This window comes from Aphelocoma coerulescens, chromosome 18 (assembly GCF_041296385.1).
Source record: "Aphelocoma coerulescens isolate FSJ_1873_10779 chromosome 18, UR_Acoe_1.0, whole genome shotgun sequence".
NCBI lineage: Eukaryota > Metazoa > Chordata > Aves > Passeriformes > Corvidae > Aphelocoma > Aphelocoma coerulescens.
In genome coordinates, this window is record NC_091031.1 from 4087351 (window position 1) to 4104640 (window position 17290).

General features: G+C 41.7%; 2 protein-coding genes and 1 long non-coding RNA gene across 10 annotated transcripts in view; 2 read left to right on the top strand and 1 right to left on the bottom strand.

Annotated features, from left to right (window-relative positions):
• The window catches only part of PECAM1 (platelet and endothelial cell adhesion molecule 1), a 43542-nt gene extending 40771 nt beyond the window's left edge, over positions 1-2771 (top strand). Inside the window, exon 17 of the mRNA XM_069032825.1 lies at positions 2691-2771. The gene's annotated coding sequence lies outside the window, so the exon portion shown is untranslated. The remainder of the gene's footprint in view (positions 1-2690) is intronic.
• Positions 342-4659, bottom strand: LOC138120296 (uncharacterized). 2 transcript variants are annotated; one of them, XR_011155817.1, is made up of 2 exons: positions 4314-4659; positions 342-3529 (listed from the first exon to the last, which is right to left on the bottom strand). It is a non-coding gene; the product is annotated as an uncharacterized lncRNA (long non-coding RNA). The 2 variants fall into 2 exon arrangements; XR_011155818.1 differs by having other exon boundaries at positions 342-3532.
• Positions 4660-4791: 132 nt separating this feature from the next.
• The window catches only part of TEX2 (testis expressed 2), a 44742-nt gene continuing 32243 nt past the window's right edge, over positions 4792-17290 (top strand). The window contains exons 1-2 of one of the 7 annotated variants that reach the window (XM_069032998.1): positions 4793-4875; positions 10464-10567. Coding sequence is in view for 1 of the 7 variants with exons in the window: in XM_069032993.1 (XP_068889094.1) it covers positions 5075-5087 (13 nt within the window). In the remaining 6 variants the exon portion in view is untranslated. Of the gene's footprint in view, positions 4907-4979; positions 5088-10463; positions 10568-11156; positions 11176-12214; positions 13282-17290 lie in introns of those variants that run through there. The other 6 variants (XM_069032996.1, XM_069032995.1, XM_069032993.1 and 3 more) reach the window with 6 other exon arrangements.

Consider the following 17290-nt stretch of genomic DNA (forward strand, 5'->3'; position numbering starts at 1 on the left):
GGGAGAGACAAACCCATGTGAATGTTTTGTAGGTCTGAGAGAAACCAGTGCAAATTCACAGCACTGAAACTGCCTGACCCAGGCTGCCTTGCCACTGCATCCTGGCTTTAGCCAGTTCTGTGAATCCACAGGAGCTCCTGGCAGCCACGAGAGGCTGCGCTAGAGACGGGTGGACATTGGAACCTCCTCTGGCTCTGAAAATGTGTCTTCTCTTAGTGCAATGACTTGATGTGAGCAGTTTCATAGAGCTGTTTCTCCACAGATACTTGGCAGTCTAGAAGCCTTAAATAAATAAAATAAATTAGAAAAAAAAGAAGTGTGAGAAAAGAGACAACTCTTAGTTAAATAAAAAATTAAAATAATTTATTGAAAACAGAAAAATTGAAAAATTACAGAAATTAGAAAAATATAAAAATTTGGGATCCTGTAGCTCAATAGATGGTATGCCCCAGGAGTGCAGGGATCTGAGATCTTCTGGCTGGGACAGCACCGGACCTCAGGTAGAGAAAAAGGACTTGCAGTGCTGAGCTGACTTTTGGCTAGTCCAAAAGTCAGGAAAAAAAATTATTAAAGGCTCCTTAATAGGAGTAAGGCTTTTAACGCCCAGCACTAACATCCACCACACCTAGCCTGCAGAGGACTCCACCTCCCTGAGACCTGTCTCGTTGTTTTCTAGTGCCTGTGCTCCGCCACAGCCCGCCCCCTCGGTTTAACGTGATTGGTGCTTTCCCTCTGACAGATCATCTCAGCCCACCAATGGCTCGTCGTTGTCAGAGGGGTGGTATCAGTTGAAATAAGGGTGGTAAAATGCCCTCATTAAAATTCAGGTTGCCATGGAGCTTGCCTGCAGGGTAAGGGCTAAGGAGCTAAAAATAGCTGCTGGTTGTTAGAAACTGGGGGTTTGGAGTTAGCCTTTGAGTTAGGGTGCAAAGTAATAATACTTAAAAAATATTAAAATACATCCAACACATCTTAAAACACTTGTAAAAGTATACAGTAAACACAGGAAAGATAACTCTTATGGTGTACAGGTGGTTTGAAGTTTGAAAAGGGAGCATAAGTTGGGGATTTTTAACTGGGGAATTTTTAACTGGGAATGGTGCAACTCTCTTAATAAACTACTTTGAACAGTTGAAAACACTGATAATGGAACTTGATTTTTGTACCTGGGCTGATGGGTTAATTTTAACATTCAATTTAAAAATATTTAACTCAGAATTAATTAATTAAAACACTTAATATGCAAAGACCAAGCACAATTAGGGATTTCATGTATAACAAAAAAAAAAAAAAAAAAAGAGGAAAATAGGAAGATCACAAGGGCAAATGAGGACCAAATTCCTGTAATTTTTTAATGTTGTTTCTCTCCACCATTCTTTTGGATATTCTGTTTTACAGCTGGATTTGAGACCCGCCTGCTTTTGTAATTGAGGAGTTATGAATGCTCTGGTCTAGTTGACAAGGTGATGATCGAGGTTGGACTTGATAATCTTGGATGTCTTTTCCAACCTTAATGATTCTCTGATTCTGTGATCTATCCTCAGCTCAGCTTTAAAAATGAAGCAGCAATAAAAATACTCAAACCCCAGAATAATGTGCTTTAGCACAGGAAGCAACAAGAGCTCAGAATTTCTGCAGTTCCTAGGGGAATTTTAGAAACAGAGAAGCAGAGTTGGAGACAGGCTTGGGGAGCTGGCTGGGGAGGCTCCCTGGGGAGGGTATGACCAGGCTGTGCCTCTTTGTGCCAGCAAGGAGCCAGGCCCAGGGCTGGGATCAGTGTGGGGAGAAGTGATGGGGTGGAGGACAGGATGGGCAATTTGGAAGTTAGGCAATTCAGATCCAAAGATAGCAGTGAAGCCATTGGCAGGCAAAGAATTTGGGGGTGCTGAGAACACTATCACTGGGGTGTTTGGCAAGCAGATGGGCACACAAGTGCTGTGGAAGGAATGTGCCGTTCAGGAAGCTCATACTCCCCTCCATACCCACAATCAGAGCCAGCTGAAGCACTGGGAAGCCCCAGCCTTGCCAGCCCTTGTTGAGCTCTGTACACTCTGTACACACTGGGTGAGCTGGAGCCTTGTTTGATTTTTTTCCCGTGCTAAGCCTCTTTCCATTGCATTTAATGTTGCACTGGTAACAACCAACCAAACCAACAGTAAAGCTGTTCTCACACACAAACCTGTGTTTGCCAAGATTCACACGTTCAGGCTCAGCTGCTGCCTCATTCCTCTTAAAGCTTCTCAGCATAAAATTGTAAGCAGGGCTATCCTGCAGCTCTTGAGTCTTCCCCAGGATCTGACTGCAATGGGATTTGTGAAAACCATGTGGAATCCCAAAGCTCAAGTAATGTTCTTTTCTCACAAAAGTAGAAGCTTTAAACTGCCCTGAGCTGTGAAATTCTGATGGGGGCATTACAGAGAAATGACCTGAGCCTCACAGTAGCTAAGGGGGAGAAATATTACCTATTATTTTACAGCCTGCTCAAGCACTGTTTTTAAAGGCACTTCAGTGTCTCCCTCACATATTCCAGAAGATTAAAGTAATTCTTTTCAAAAGCAGCTCCTGACCTCAGATACCTGTTTTTAGAGTCTGCAGGCTGCTATTTCTCAGAATGACTGTCTATTTATACATGGGATACTGAAATATTAAAAATAAATAACTATTACTTTATTCTCTTTGTCTTTTTGTAGGATAGGTGGAAGACAAATTATCCAACAAAAGGATTTACTCTTACAGCACTGAATGATTCACATATTCTGAGATTTTTCCTTTTCCCCCTCTTCCACCTGACTGGGACTTGCCTTTAGAAAAGGATTCTCATGAAGCCCAGAGTGTGGTACCCTGGTCAGACACAACTTGTGCCCAGTTTTTCCCAGTGGCTGCCTCCAGCCTTTGCTCAGCACATCCCATGCTATGGAAGAAGCCTCTGCTGAGGACCTAACTCCAGTTGCAAAAATATTTATCTTGAGGTCAGGAATTTTAGTCCATGTGTTGCCTAAGTTACATGAAAAGAGAGGGCAGAAAAAGCTTCAGAGACTCCAGTGGGTTGATTGTAGTTTAACACAGCCAAAACCAACCAGTCAGCCACAGTTTCAGCCATAGGCTCTGTTCCTGCAGGGAAATGCTGTTAAGGAAACAACCATTATCTTATCTCCAGACTTGGGAAACATTAACATCAGCTTTGTGTAATGATTCAAAGGTCTGTCTATATACAAGGACAGCCATGAACAGAAATGTGTCCTAGATGAATACACTTGTAGCTATATTTCAGACAGAATGTCGTTTTAATTTAAAAATTAGGGCTAAATTGAGGTGATGCAGTGATGCTCACACAATGCAGTCTTTTGCTGGGTTCCTTCAGTTCCTTCAGCTGGGAGCCTTAAGACTGCTGAGTTTAGTGCTTGGACATCCAACAGCTTGAAGGCTTTGACCATCCATTTAGTGAGCTGAGGCCATTTTTCACTGAAGCAGATGTTGGCAGATTCCAGCTGCTCTCAGTAATTCTGGTTTTCCATTCCATGCAGGAACCCTACTTTTAAAAACAGAACTCAAAGATAATTTGTTTCCACAAGCACTGAACTGTCGCTGCCATTTAATGAGAAAAGCAGTCTGGGTGCTACCTGCATCTACTTTTGACCTAGACTGCAACCCCTACTATGTACCATATGTATAATGCCTGGAGCAACAGTACCCCAGACCTCGGCACAGCTACAGCTGCAGATAAGATAGGAAACGGTTTGAAAATTAATAATTTATACTTAACTCTTTGCATTGGCTAGTTTGGAGTCAGTTGAATTCTGCTCACATATCCCACTAAATGTTGGTTAGTAAATAAATTAACTTTGGTCCTAACACCTCATAAGGTATCATAAATTTGAACGCTGGAATGAAATAGTCTGAAAGATCTTGCAGGATTCTTTATGTTTGAATTAAAACTGAAATTATTAAAGAGAAGATAATTGGCACAGCCAAATTAACCCAAGGATTGGCTAAAGAAACGATAGGCAGCCAAGGCCAGCATCACTCTGACCCGGTGTAACGTTGTAATGTCGTAACTAACTGCCTTCAGAAGCAAGAGCAATTAAGTAAAGGGTAAAAGCAGTAGAAAGGCTGTAATTTATTGCATAAGACCATTATTGAGAAAACAACCTTTTGACACAGAGAATTAATTTTCTTTTCTCTGTGTACTGCAAATTGGGAAATATGAAGGGTAAATAAAATGACCTCTACCAGTGCACGTTTCCTGGGATAAATGCCTTCTTGGTTAGGTAGCCGATAATTTTTGGCCGTTTGTGAAATGTTTAGATACCAACCAGCTTCTCTGTGCCTGGTCGCGGACACATTTCCTGCCGCAGCCGCTCCCTCAGCGATGTCAGCGGCGAACCCTGCACTGAGCCCGTGACACAAACCCGCACGGAGCGCCCCGTTCCTGGAACCGGCGGCTTATCGGGGCGACCCGCACGGGGCGCGGGAGGTTCGACACGCCTGGGAGCCGCTGGAACCGGGATCGGCCGGAGCTCCGTACCCGCGCCGGCCACGGGCCTGAGCGGCTCCTCGCCCCGGGGGCCGTTCCGAGCGTCACCACCACCGCCCGCTAGAACACCGGCCGCGCCCGACGGAGGAACAGGCCCGCACCCGCTATCCGAAGGTCCTTCAGCCCCTATCCCTCAATCCCTATCCCTCTCCCCGTCCCGCCCCGTCCCCGCCCGCCCCGCTCCGTCCCGCCCCCTCGGGCCGGCGCTGCGGCGGTTCGGGCAGGCCCGTCCCCCCGCGGGGCCTGGATTGGTGGCGCCGCCGCCTCCCCGCCGCTGCCGCCGCCCGGCGCGGGCAGGAGCGGGCCGGGGGCGCCGGCCAGTGCCATGAGCCGCAGCTGAGGTGAGGCGTTGAGGCAGTGCCGAGAGCTGAGGTGAGGGGTGTGGGCGGTGCCGAGAGCTGCGGCTGAGGTTAGGGGGCCGGGCGGCCCCGCGCCGGCAGCGCCCGCCGGTCCCCGCGGGCTGCGGGCTGGAAGGAGTGTAGGAGCCGAGAGCGGTGGTCGGGCCGGGCCGCGGACGGCTCCCGGGGCCGGGCAGGGCGGATGGCGGCCGGGGGTGAGCTAGGAGTCCGTGGGGAGCGGGACCGGGCCGGGCCGGTGCGGGGCTGGGCGGGATGGAGCCGCTTCCCCTCGGCGCGGGAGCGGGGTTTGCCGAGCCGGGGATGCATCTGGGCAGGAGCTGCTGGAGTGCGAGCGACACCATAAAAACAAGCGGCAGAGGAGGTGGCAACGGTCGCTCCTGCTGGAACCGGGGGAGAATTTTTCAGTTGGTTTTACCACCAAAGCCGAGAGGTTTCCTGTCTACTAAAATTTGTTTACTCTCTCTTGCCCTAGCTGTCGGCTCCTCGGTTTCTGCTTCTTTTTTAATTCTCAGTGTCATGTTATCTCTAGTGCAGTTCAGGGGCTAAACCCGTGTACCGTGTCTTTTCAGTATGTGCTAAAGTTCCTTCTAAATGTTTGTGCTCAACTTCTTGGTGATTTGTATCCGTCAGCAAATGTCTAGAGGAACTCCTGACCATAATTTTGGGAAATGAAGTACACAGCAGAGATTAATTTAAGCTTTTGTATGCAATTTAAGTATTATAACCATAAGGTAAATTAGCGTAAGACTTCAGTGCTGTAAGATTATCTTCTGTTAAGATGCTTTGTCATACTTCTCTTTCAAGATGATGTTGCCTGTGTAACTCAGGAAAAATAAGGCATGCTCACAACTTCAGGGGTGTGTATTTTTACAAGATGTTGTCTTTTTTAGTGTTAAAATAACTTCATATTCCTAAATCGAATAAAATTCAGGGAGTGTGAGTGTCCTATGTTGATTTTCTTGGAACTGAAAATGTGCTAAATTAGACATAAAAGCACTTTACCTTAAGCATAAAAGAGTAAACTAGTGTTTCTGGATGTTAAAATTGATTTTTAAAGACTCTGACATCATGCTGTTGTATGATATATGCGAGGTTACTGTTCTGTCTGACTTCAGGGCTGATCCAACAAGGTGCTGTGTTGTGGGTGGCATATTAATTATGCTCCAAGTAGGTGCTGGGACTTGAGGTGGTGTTTCTAAAGCAGGGCAGGGTGCTTTCTTTGAGTAAAAGACCAAGAAGTTGATTCTGTGCTCAGAAATGTTTTACACTGGAGTTTGCTGGGGTATGGTATCACCTGGGAATTGTACTGGTAAGCTGAATATTCTGTTGTGAACAATGCTTCTGGTCCATGCAAAGAACTTATTGAAATGACCTATATTGCTTTTATTTCGGGAAAAAAAAAATCAATGAATAAAATCCAGAGTTAAAACTTGAAGAAGGACATGGCCCAATACTGTGTATTAATTGCGTACTTCTTTTTATGGGATAACAACTCTTAGGAGTTCCAGCTTTTAATACCAAATACTTAGTTGTTTCTAACTAAAGAACTTCTAAAACAACTGTTTTCCGAAGTAAAGAATGTGGAGCAGGAAGCCTGGACATAATGTGTAATGCCAGTAATTTCTCTGTTGTGGTAGGTGTGTAAATAAAGTAATGGGACATACGGAAACTTACTTAGCAAATAAAAGGCTAATATAACTGAAATAAACTTAAAATCATGTAGCTAGCGGACTGAGGATGCATAGTTGCATTCAAACAGCTTTTTAGTTGATCGATTTGGGGATTATGCTGCTCTACCGTCATGTTCTGTACAAATTCAGCCAATTCCATATGATGAAATCAGAAGGTTTCTCTTGCAGCATGTCTGAAAGGCCACCAGAGTTACATTGTGTGAGTGCAGGTGACCAGTCACGGGCATGGCAGTGGGCATAGGTAAGGACATGTTCCCCTGTCCTGCTCTCAAGGACTGAGCTTTAGCCAGTTTCTGCCTGTGAGATGAGTGTGCAGAGTGTAACTGACACTTACTTGCCTGGGAGCTGAAGAAAAATAAAGGCTGTTTATTAGGATAAACTGTAGTCTTCAAAAGAATGGAGCAGAGTGTAAGTAAATTCTGGTCTTAAACACAGTCTTGGAGCTTGGAAAAGTCCCTCAAATATTTTTTATTCTTTTCCTTTGGTAAGCTAGAAATTGTGCTATCAGATGTCCACAGTAGTAATGCTAATTCGGTGTGCTCTAAAACGCTTATCCATGAATAAAGGCCTCATGTTCTAGAAGCCCTTACTGCCCTAAATGAAACAATCAGATGACAATGTATGCTGAAAAATGAGAGCATAATGTAGGCTTAGAGATTAGAGAAATAAAGATGAGTTAATACTGTGAGCTGTCATGAGTGTGTATTTTTGTATTAGAATAGATGTATTCAGAGTAGAAACCAACTCTGAAGTATACAAGGGTGCCACATGTGCCTGATAAAGGCCATGAACATTTTTAAGTAATGCAAAGTGGACACTTGAAAGGATGTGTTGTGCTTTCAAGGTGGAGGAGGGTAGAACAGTGAGATACTTAGAGAACAATATCATGTCAGAACTGTTGATATAAAAAAAAAAGTGTATCACTCCTTATTGTAGAGGATTGTGCTAAATGGTTCAGATCACAAAGTAAACAGTTTGGTTTGGGCAGATTTTTTTGTACAGCAAGTGGTTGAATTAATCATCTTTTCTGGATAAAATCCCAATTATTGTGTCATAAAAATATATGTTCAGCTGTTCTTGACAGAATTGTGAATTATCTCTTCTTGGAGGTTAGCTTCTATAAAGCTTCTGTTAACATGGCAAGCCCAGAAGTTTGAAGGTGGAAAGTTAATAATAATTGATCAAAATCCCATTTCTGGCTTAAGACAACAAGACCTGAAGGTTGTGCATTGGCTGGGAGGGTTTATCCTCACCCAGCAGCCTCAGCCCCTATTCCCTCAGAGTGTTGTGAGGGATGGGGTTTGACCACTTGCAGAGATAGCACTGAAGTAGTGTCCTCTTCAGAAGAGCTGTAAGTGAATGGATTTGCTTGGATTTGGACCAAGGTTTGTGTACTACAGGTACTAAAGTATCTACGTACTTGACAAACAAAATTTTAAGTGTTTTAAGGTGATTTTTAGGTTCTTTCACACAAGTCCTTATTGGAGTTTTGCACTGGAGGCTGCCATGTGCTGACTTGATTTCATGAGTTTGAGTCTGTACAGAGCAAAATCCCCTCTCCTTGGTCAGCACAGTAACAATAAGACCAGTGTAGTGCAGGACTCCCAGTCAGACCAGTTCTGTAATGCAGAATTTGCCTCTTTCATAATTTCCTTTAATGGGCTCCTTGATGACCATTATCTCTGAAAAACAGAAACCAAGAGTCTTAAGTTGAAATTGCTCAATTAAAGCATCTGAGAGGCACTGCTTGAAGACTCTTGTGTAGGCCAAGGCCAGTCCTGTTTCTGTTGGAAATGGTGAGAGAAACAAAGCAGAGGAGCAAGTTTTGACAGAAGAGTAGGTTAGAGTGACTGAGATGTCTGCAGTGTGCAGTAAGCCTTGTAAGTTTTGCAGGTGGTTTTTCTTCCTGCTTCACCCTCTGGAGGAGAGGAGTTCTAAGGTGGTGTGTTATTTACCAGTCCTATTTATTTATTCTCTGGGTACTGTTGTCTCTGATGAAGCCAACTGTTAGTGTCTTTGGCGAGACATGAGAATATAATGATAAGAAAGGGTTTATTCTCTGATCTTGCCTTTCCGCTCCTCAAAACTCCTACTTCTCTGTTCATTGTCTTTCCTATTTATTTTAACTCTGTCCTCTCCTGACAGCAAGATGTGTTACTCTGCTGTGCAAAGTCCAAATCAATACCTAGTGCAGTTGGGGTTCTAAAAGGGAAGAGGCCTGATGGACAATGGATAACAGAAGATCAATAAACATGGTAAACAGTGGTGCTTTCCCATAAAGGCCAGGAGGGCAGCAGAAATGAATCGTCGTGTGAACCAGGCTTTAGTATTCATTACTCAGTGTCTCAGTGGTTTATAAAGTGTTGTGCTCTCTGACCCTGCTGGTGTTGGATGGCAGGAATATTGTAGGAGAATGTCCCTTAGTGCTGTGACTGTATTGCATGTCCTGCAGGATTGTTATCCTGGAGCTGTGAGAAGGTGGGATGGTCAAGCTTAGAATAAGATCTCTTTTAAGGGTATGAAAAGGGATATTCAGGCACTGGAGTAGTCTTTTAAAGGATCTGTTTGAGCCCAAAAATTGCTATATTGGGTTTTAGTAGTGGAAGTAGAAGACAGAGCTACAAGACTTTAGATCTTACTCCAGGTTTCATGTGTTTTGTTTAAATTACACTTCAGTTGTAATATAGGACTGCAAAATTATAAGCACAAAGGTATGGACTCCTTTGATACTGGGAATTTCAAAGCAGATGGTAGAGGAGTGAAATGTGAATGTGACCTGTCATGAGCTGCAGTGGAATTCTGATCTGAAATTAAATAGAGAGCTGTAAAACCCATTACATTTCCCTGGAAGTCAGGATTAAGACTGAGAAAAGAAAAAAACATTTGTTTTTATGAGCCCAGGCAGGCTCAAAGAATGAGGGTTCTGTGAGAAGGAGCTGGTGGTGCTCACACGCCTGCATTGTGGGAGCTTGGTTTGGAAATGTCACCAAACATGTGACATGAAGAGACAGTGCAACTTGTCTGAGTTTGGTGCTCACTGTCTCCTGCCTTCGAGCTGCAGCGTGTTCTGCTTCCTTGTCTTCTGAAACCTCCGAGTATCCAGAGCCTGTCTGTGCCAGGCTCTGCCAGAGATCCATCCCAGACTCCTCTGGCTGAGGCCAGGAGCGATGCCCTTGCAAGAGCGGAGCATTGCAGAGCATTCCCACAGCCCTGCCCACTGTCACTTCCCACTTCTTGTTCCCATCTCCATGCCCCACTGTGGCCAGGGCAAGGTGAAGATTTCTCCCTGAATGCTTTTCAAGCTGGACGTTTCCATTTTGCTTGCTTAATATATATCCATCATCCCTGTTGCCCAGAGGGGCTTTACTTTCTTTCCTAGTACTCTTCTGTAATGCTCAGGGTTGGTCACAGAAAGAAGTACTTTGGTGGAAAATGAAAGTGGTCTGTAAAACTCTTGTCTGGTTTGGAGCTGCTGTGAAGTTTGATAAGACTTATCTTTTTAAGACCTCCTCTGTAGGATTTCTTTTTGTCTAATTGCTTTCACACTTCTTCCTTTTCAAGTTGACTTGAAGTATTAAACAAAGGAATTGGGAGAAGTGGAAAGAAGTAAGGGGGAGATGATCCTAAATGTCTGTCAACTCAGAAGTGTGCCGGTTGATAAACACACTGCCAGGTTTTGAATAAACCTTATGAGCAAACGCGTGACAACTTTACAAAAGTATTTTCATAAAAAAGAAAAAAGTGTTACTCTTCTATTTATATGTTATTTTTAGTGAGTAGCAAGAGATGGGGATGGAGAACAGACCAGCTGTGCATACAAACTTTCTCCTATTTTCTAATTCCCTTTATTCTCTTTTATCATTCCCTTTATGACAACAGTGTTCCCAGAAGCCTTAACACTGCTGAGAGGTTTCAGGCAAGCTGAAAGCAGTGCCCAGCAGTTTCAGAAGACTCTGTGAATGTCTGAAAAGATGCATTAAGAGGTGTGTTGTATTTAAGAGCGTAAATATTTAGCTGTATGGCTCTCCATTTCTTTTGTCATGGCAGCTTTGAGATGTGGATTTGCAATGGTTTTTGAGTACTGAACAGATTTTATGAACCTCTGCTTTTCTGATAAGTTGGGCCAACTTTCCAGTTTTATTTGTAAATTCTAGCGAGATAGCTATCATTCTTTCTACCAAGTTAAAACTTCACAATTGAAATTATAAAAATGAGTAAATCATGGTGTTGCCCTATGAGTGTTTTTGCTTTCTTAGGATATATTTTTTTAATCTGCTTCTTCCAACCAGCTGCCCTAAGCAGTGCATTTACCAATGAAAATACCACGGGTTGACTGTCTTGCAAACTTCTTTGTAGACACAAAAAGTGAGGTGTGAACAGTGGCTTTTCGAGCCTCCTCCTCCAGTAACCCCAGTCAAATCAGTGCTGGTTTGTGTGATCTGTTCAGATCTCAGGCTGCTGAAGAAGGCATTGTCTGTTGGCATCACACTTCTGATCCTTCACAGAGCTGGGAGAACTTTTGAGGGGGCGTGGAGGCTGTTCCTCATTTTCACAGAGAGGAGCTTGTCTCGCGGGGTGGTGACGAATGGAGGTGAGAGATTTTCATCCCATGTATGCATTTCCATTTGCACTGTTTAGTTCAGTTTCCCCAAAAGAGTGACCAATGTTGTCTCTAAAGCCTTCATTCTACAGAGCACGGCAGAGGCAGCTCCATAGGTATGGGAGCAGCTTCCTCACCCTTCAGTCATCACTATTTTGTCACCTTACCTTGGAAGACAACCTGAGCTGCCACTCCTGCTTGGCTTTTCTGCCCTGACCTCTCTGAGCAATTAAAAGCCTCGTTTACACACCCACACCCTGATGAGTATGCGCTGTGTGTACCCACAAACCTACTCACAGTGCTTGTAATTCAGAGCTTGACTCTCTTTGATAAACAAATGCCTGGTGGATTAATTAAGCAGGTATATAGGAGCATTGCCCTATGCCTGAAATTAGACTTGCCTGCATAATTCTGTAATTGAACAAAGCAGAATATGGCTCAAAGACAGTTATTTCCCTTTGCCCTTTGGAATCCATCTGGTGGCTTTTGCTGTTCTTTTATCTCCCAGCAAATCAAGACCTTAAAATTGATGACCTAAAATTATTTCCATGAAGCTGCTTTAAAGACACTTCTCTTTCTGTGCATATGTGTGCACAAATTTAACCCACAAAGAGGGGAGTGCATTCACTCTTAACTGTTTTGTCAAGTGGTTGAGACTATAGAAATTAATTTTGAGTGCAGTAGTGGAAACTTTTATGGTGTTGAAGGCATTTCCTGGACAAACATTACACTGGTGATACCTGTTTATTGAATAGCAAATACAGGATAAGGAAGGGAAGACTTCAGCTCTTTTTTTACAAGCAACTGCAAAGGATAATGACAATAGAGAGCTTGCTTTGATACAGTGTGAATGTCAAGTAAAACTGGAGTTCTTAAAAATTAATTCATATGTTCATATTGCACTGTGAATTCAGCAGTTAACTGGTGAATTTTGCTCTGTATTGTTACAAGACACCCACCTTCTGACTTTTTTACTTTTCAGCCTGTTGTCAGATGAAATTCCTGAAGACAGCTACGTTGATTAATGTTCTCAGAAGTGAGATCTGTGTGTGTGTTTTACAGCTCTCTACGGAGCTGGTCAAAATTTAGTATGTGCCTCTCTGAAAGAGAGTTCTGGAGAAGTGATTTCATTTACAGAAGTCCCATTGTATTGGTCTACCTGAGGTCTGCCTTCCACTAAGTTAAGGACCTGTGTCTGTGTGCTAAGACCGAATTATACCACAGAGGAGCAGAGGTTGAGAGAAAATGAGTAAGGGGTGAGAATGCTTCTCAAAGAGTGCTGAAAAGTTCAGAAAACCTGTAATGAACTCAACACCTTTTAAGGAAAATTTTATATTTCCTTAATTTCACATTGGTGGCCTGATTCACATGGGGAAAGACCATGCTGAGGTAGATCCATGCTGCTGAAAAAAGAAGAGATGAGAGGTCTGTTTATGTTCATCCCAATCTTATTTTGTTTGCTTTTTTTTGAGAATTCACGTGACAAATTCTTTCCAGGCCTGTTATCAGTACCACATTTTGAGAGAGAAAAACAGAGTAGGTAGGATCCTCATATGCACAACAACCTCACTTTACCTTCTCCTTGTGAGAAATATGATGTCTTTACTTTCCTGTGAAATGATAATTTAAATTCAGAATGTCAGCGAAGTTTGGTTTGTTTGTTTGTTTTTTTCCCCATATATCTACCTCCCATGGTTTCTTAGCAATTAGGCATTAAAAAATATGTTTTGGGAGGTGCTCATCATTTTCTGACTCAGTTGGTTTCAATGGGAGTCAGGCCTGTGAAGCAGCTGTTAAGGTCAGGCAATCTGTAATTGACCTGTCAGATGTTGCAATTAAAATGTACTGCAGCTGTTAGAAATAGGAGTTACCTCCATTGCTCCTGAAAAAAACTAAAAAGCAGCCCAAAACCAAACCACCAGAAAGCTTTAATACATTTCACTGATTCATAAGTACTGCTCTCTTCTGTGTGTAATGCAAGAAACAGAGGGGGATGCAGATGGAGCTGGTGCCTTTGATTTCAGTGTTGTTTGTGGCAAGGCCTCTTTCATATTCTGAATAACAAAGTCTGGGGAAAATTCTTGCCAACGTTTGTCCGTAAGTTTACACCTTGAAATGCTTAGAGTTATAAATACTATGGGAAAAATAAGAAAATGTATTTACATGAAAACACACGTGGGAATGCTTTTGCCACATACTTTTTTTTGCCTTAATGCTTTTGTGGATTTTGTGAAATATTGGAATGTCCTGTAATAGAATAACTAGGAATTGCTTCAGCCTTGTGCACTTGAGTGAGTGTTTTTGTGTTTGTCTGTCTCATAGTCCAGTATTTTTAATCATAAAATGCTTAAGCCATTCTTTAATTCAAAATTAATCATTGAGAGATGATACTGAAATGTACATATAGTTGCAAGGCTCTAGAAGCTTTTGACAAGCTGAAAAACTCCCCAGACCCCTTATGTCGTGACAGTCAGTTGGGAAGCTGGGGAAGTCTGTCCTAATGTTTTAACGTAGCCTCACTTAATATCTTGGCTCATTAAAGGTCGACAGTGTTTCTGTGTTGTGTGTTTGCTTGGGTTTTTGGGTTTTTTTTAATAAGCAAAATGCTTTGTCCTTAGCGTGGTAAAAATTTAGGTTGTTTGGGGCCATCTAGGCCCCATTTCAGTGCCTTGGATGTTCTCCTGTGCTCGTCACTCTGTGTCCTGCAGCTGAAAAGCCACAGTACTGCTGAACTTTTGCATTTTAGTTTCTAGGTATCTGAGTTGAACATAAATCTGAATGAGTGTTGCCTTAAGCAGACAGAAATGTCTGGTACTCTCTAGTTTCAAATTTGACATTTTATTTTCCAGTTATTCTTAGGACAAGGATTCTTTAGAGTTTGTTTTGTTAACCTTCTATGGATTCTTCTATGAATTAGAAGTTAAAAGTATTTTAAGCACAGAAGGTGTCAGTAGTAGTTTATGATCTCTGCACAGTTCTTGCTAGAATATGTGTGATTCTAGAGCTGCTTTAATGTGGTTCTCAGTCTTTGCTGTTGCTGCTTTAAGGTGTTAGTGACTCTCTATCATCTTACTTGTTCCAAGTGCTCTGTGAACACTGCTCTTCAGTCAGGTAAGTTATAGCAAAATTTTTCTCACCCTCCTAATAATACACAAACTAAAAATAACGTGATTACCCGCACAGGACTTTCAGAGAAGTCTGGAATTCTAGTCCATTTTTTTCCAACATGAGATCACAAAGAGCTTCTCTATTCATGTGGTGCTGATTTATGTTTCTTTTGCAGTTTCCAGGTAGCAGGAAATGCTGGTAGTACCTTTCTCCATTAAATTTTTTATGGAATCCAGTGACAGGAGAGAGGACTCAGTGCATGGCATGGAGTGATTGGCAGGTCTGCCTCTCTTAGGTGCTGGGAACAATTATTTTAAAGAAACTTTGCAGAACAGTCTGACTTTTGGGTTGAATTACTTTTGTCCCACCACTTCCCAAACTTGTTGGCAGCTCTGAAAAGATGCATGTTTTGAAGTCCTGTTTATTGGCCTTTTTCTAAGCTTTTGTGTCCTTTGGACCCTCTGGGGATTATGCTTACAGGAGCTTCTGAGAAATCCTGTTCTGTTGTAAATGCATTTTCCACATTTATCAAAGACACTTTTCCCTGGGTAGATGAGATGCAAGGAGGTGAACAACTGTAATCAATGTGGTCTCTAACAGCAGTTCCCTGTGTTAGTATTTGCAGCTTGCTCTGTATCTTCAGGTGCCTTAGGATAATTAATTTTCGTGTGTTGAGTACAACTGCCTTTCTAGTTAGGTATGAATACTTTATTTGTAATAAATATAGATGTAGCCCTCCTCCTTTCCCTAGACAATTTAAACTTTCTGAAAATAGCCTTGCTTTGATTGGTTGTTCTTGTTTCAGTTTGTGCCAACTGCCTGGGTCTGTAGCTCTTTATCTGTTTTTTTCTAATAGTTTATTTTATTTGAAGAGTTACTGCTTCTTAGGGATGTGTGCTAGGTCCAAAATAAAATACTTCTAAGTATTGAATGCTTTAGTCCTATTTAATAATACCAGAGAATATATCCCCTTCTGTAATTCTGAAAACATTTGAGACATAAAGAAACCATGATTATGTACTGTGTTTTGTCCTGTCAGGTTAAAAAGCCATAAAGCACCTTGCATGCTAATCTTCTGCAGAACATGAAATTAAAATGAAGGCTGTACATAAGAAATACAACATTTGATCAATCATTAAAAAAAAAAACCCTGAAGAAAAGATGTCTTTAGATACCTATGGGTAAATCTGTAGATTCCATTCCTTTTTAAAAAATCTTTCATAACTGCATTTTACATGGGGATCTAGAATTGGAGTTACTAATTGGTGATGCTCCTCCGTATATCTGAGTTTAGCCTCATGTGGACAAACCAAGTTTATTTTTAATGCCTTTTCGTATGAAGGCATGTGATGGTTGTTTTACCTTGACAGGTACTTTGAATATTGATGGAATTTTTTTGTTAGGGAAATGAATGTAAATGTAAAAAGTCCTTGAATGCTCAGTTGTTACCTATTGATGTGTATTTGCACTGGGAAAAATGAGCCTGCAAGACAGTTCTGATAAGCCCTTTTAAATTTAGGATTCAGGACACCTTATTTTAGTTCATTTTGGAAATGTACTTTTTTTCTAAGTCAATGGTCAAAATTTCCCCTTAAGATTTTATAGTGACCTTTATTTTAATCTGAGATGTGGGCAGAGTTTTCAGCTGTGGACTAATCCATGGAGGTTTTAGATAATCTTTTATCAGATTAATGAGGAAGTGATTTTTTTTTTTTCTTCCACCGAGATAAGAGAATGAGTTACAATTCTGCACAGTTTTACCTCACCATTTATGCTTTCCACAGGATGCAAGTTTTTATGCATAAGCTTTTGATGCTTTCTTATTACAAAAATCCAGCATGTTCTGTTGAGATGCAGAACTTGTGCAGCACTGGAGGATTCTGATGTAGGCTCTTCTCCCTTTTAGAGGAGAGCAAATGCAGCTGTTATGTATTTATTGCTCAGAATTGTAAGACCGTTGCTGGGTTTTTTTGGCTCTCATTTGGCTTGCCAGGGTGACTCTGAAGAGAGTACAGCAGTTTGAGAAAAGTGAGAAAGGCTGGCTTTAGGCTGGCTCTGGGTTTGCCCTTGTTTTAATGTGTCTATTTCTGAATCCCTTGCTGCAGAAATTTCCAATCTAGGTCTGTAAACTTTTCTTTTTCTGGGGCATTTCTCACTCGTGGCCAAATTAGTTTTTTGGGTAATTTTGATGCCAGCAAGTAGCTACCTGGAAAAACACATTTTAATGTAATTTTAAAGACAGCAATATATGTTATAGGAAATTACTAAATCCCCAAAATCTGTGATAGAGGGGGAGGGGGGCATTTGGTGGTGGTTTGTTATCATTTTATTTTGTTCTGGGAAATAGTAAAAGGTCCCTTTGAACTGTTTAATGTAGAGTGTTTTGGAAGGAAAAGGTCCTACTTGTTCCTTGGAATTACAAATGATAAAGAAACAGGAATAGAGTTCATAGGAGGAGAACATGTGAATGGAGGAAGTATTATGTATGTACTAGAATTTTTATTTGTTCTCATTGTGCCAACTGGGAGTAAATGTTCTTTAATATAATTACACTCTGGTGCAGTTTGAATCTGTTCCAAAGAGCAGAGCTTTGCCTAAAAACTTCTTTTATTTCTTCTGTTAGGGAAAATGTTCCATTTCTTATAAATACTGCTTCACTTCAGCCTTCAGAAAATCATTAAGAAGAAATTAATTTTTTTTTAATTTCTGGAGAACCTTTAACTGCTTAGCTTTTTGTGTTTGTTAAAATGAAATTGTAGTGCAGCTTTTAAAGTTTCTGGTAAATGGTGTGTCACAGAAGGAGAATAGGTAAGAATAATAACTCTTCTTTTATCAGTAAAGGCAGAGAAACTAATGTGGTAGCTGACCACATCTTAAGTCTTTGGGGGAAACATTAATATAGAATACACTTACTTAGGTAACATTAAACAATTTCTACTTGATTATTTTTGAAGTGGTGTAAAGACAAGCTTAGGGACCTCAGCAGCAGCAACAGAAT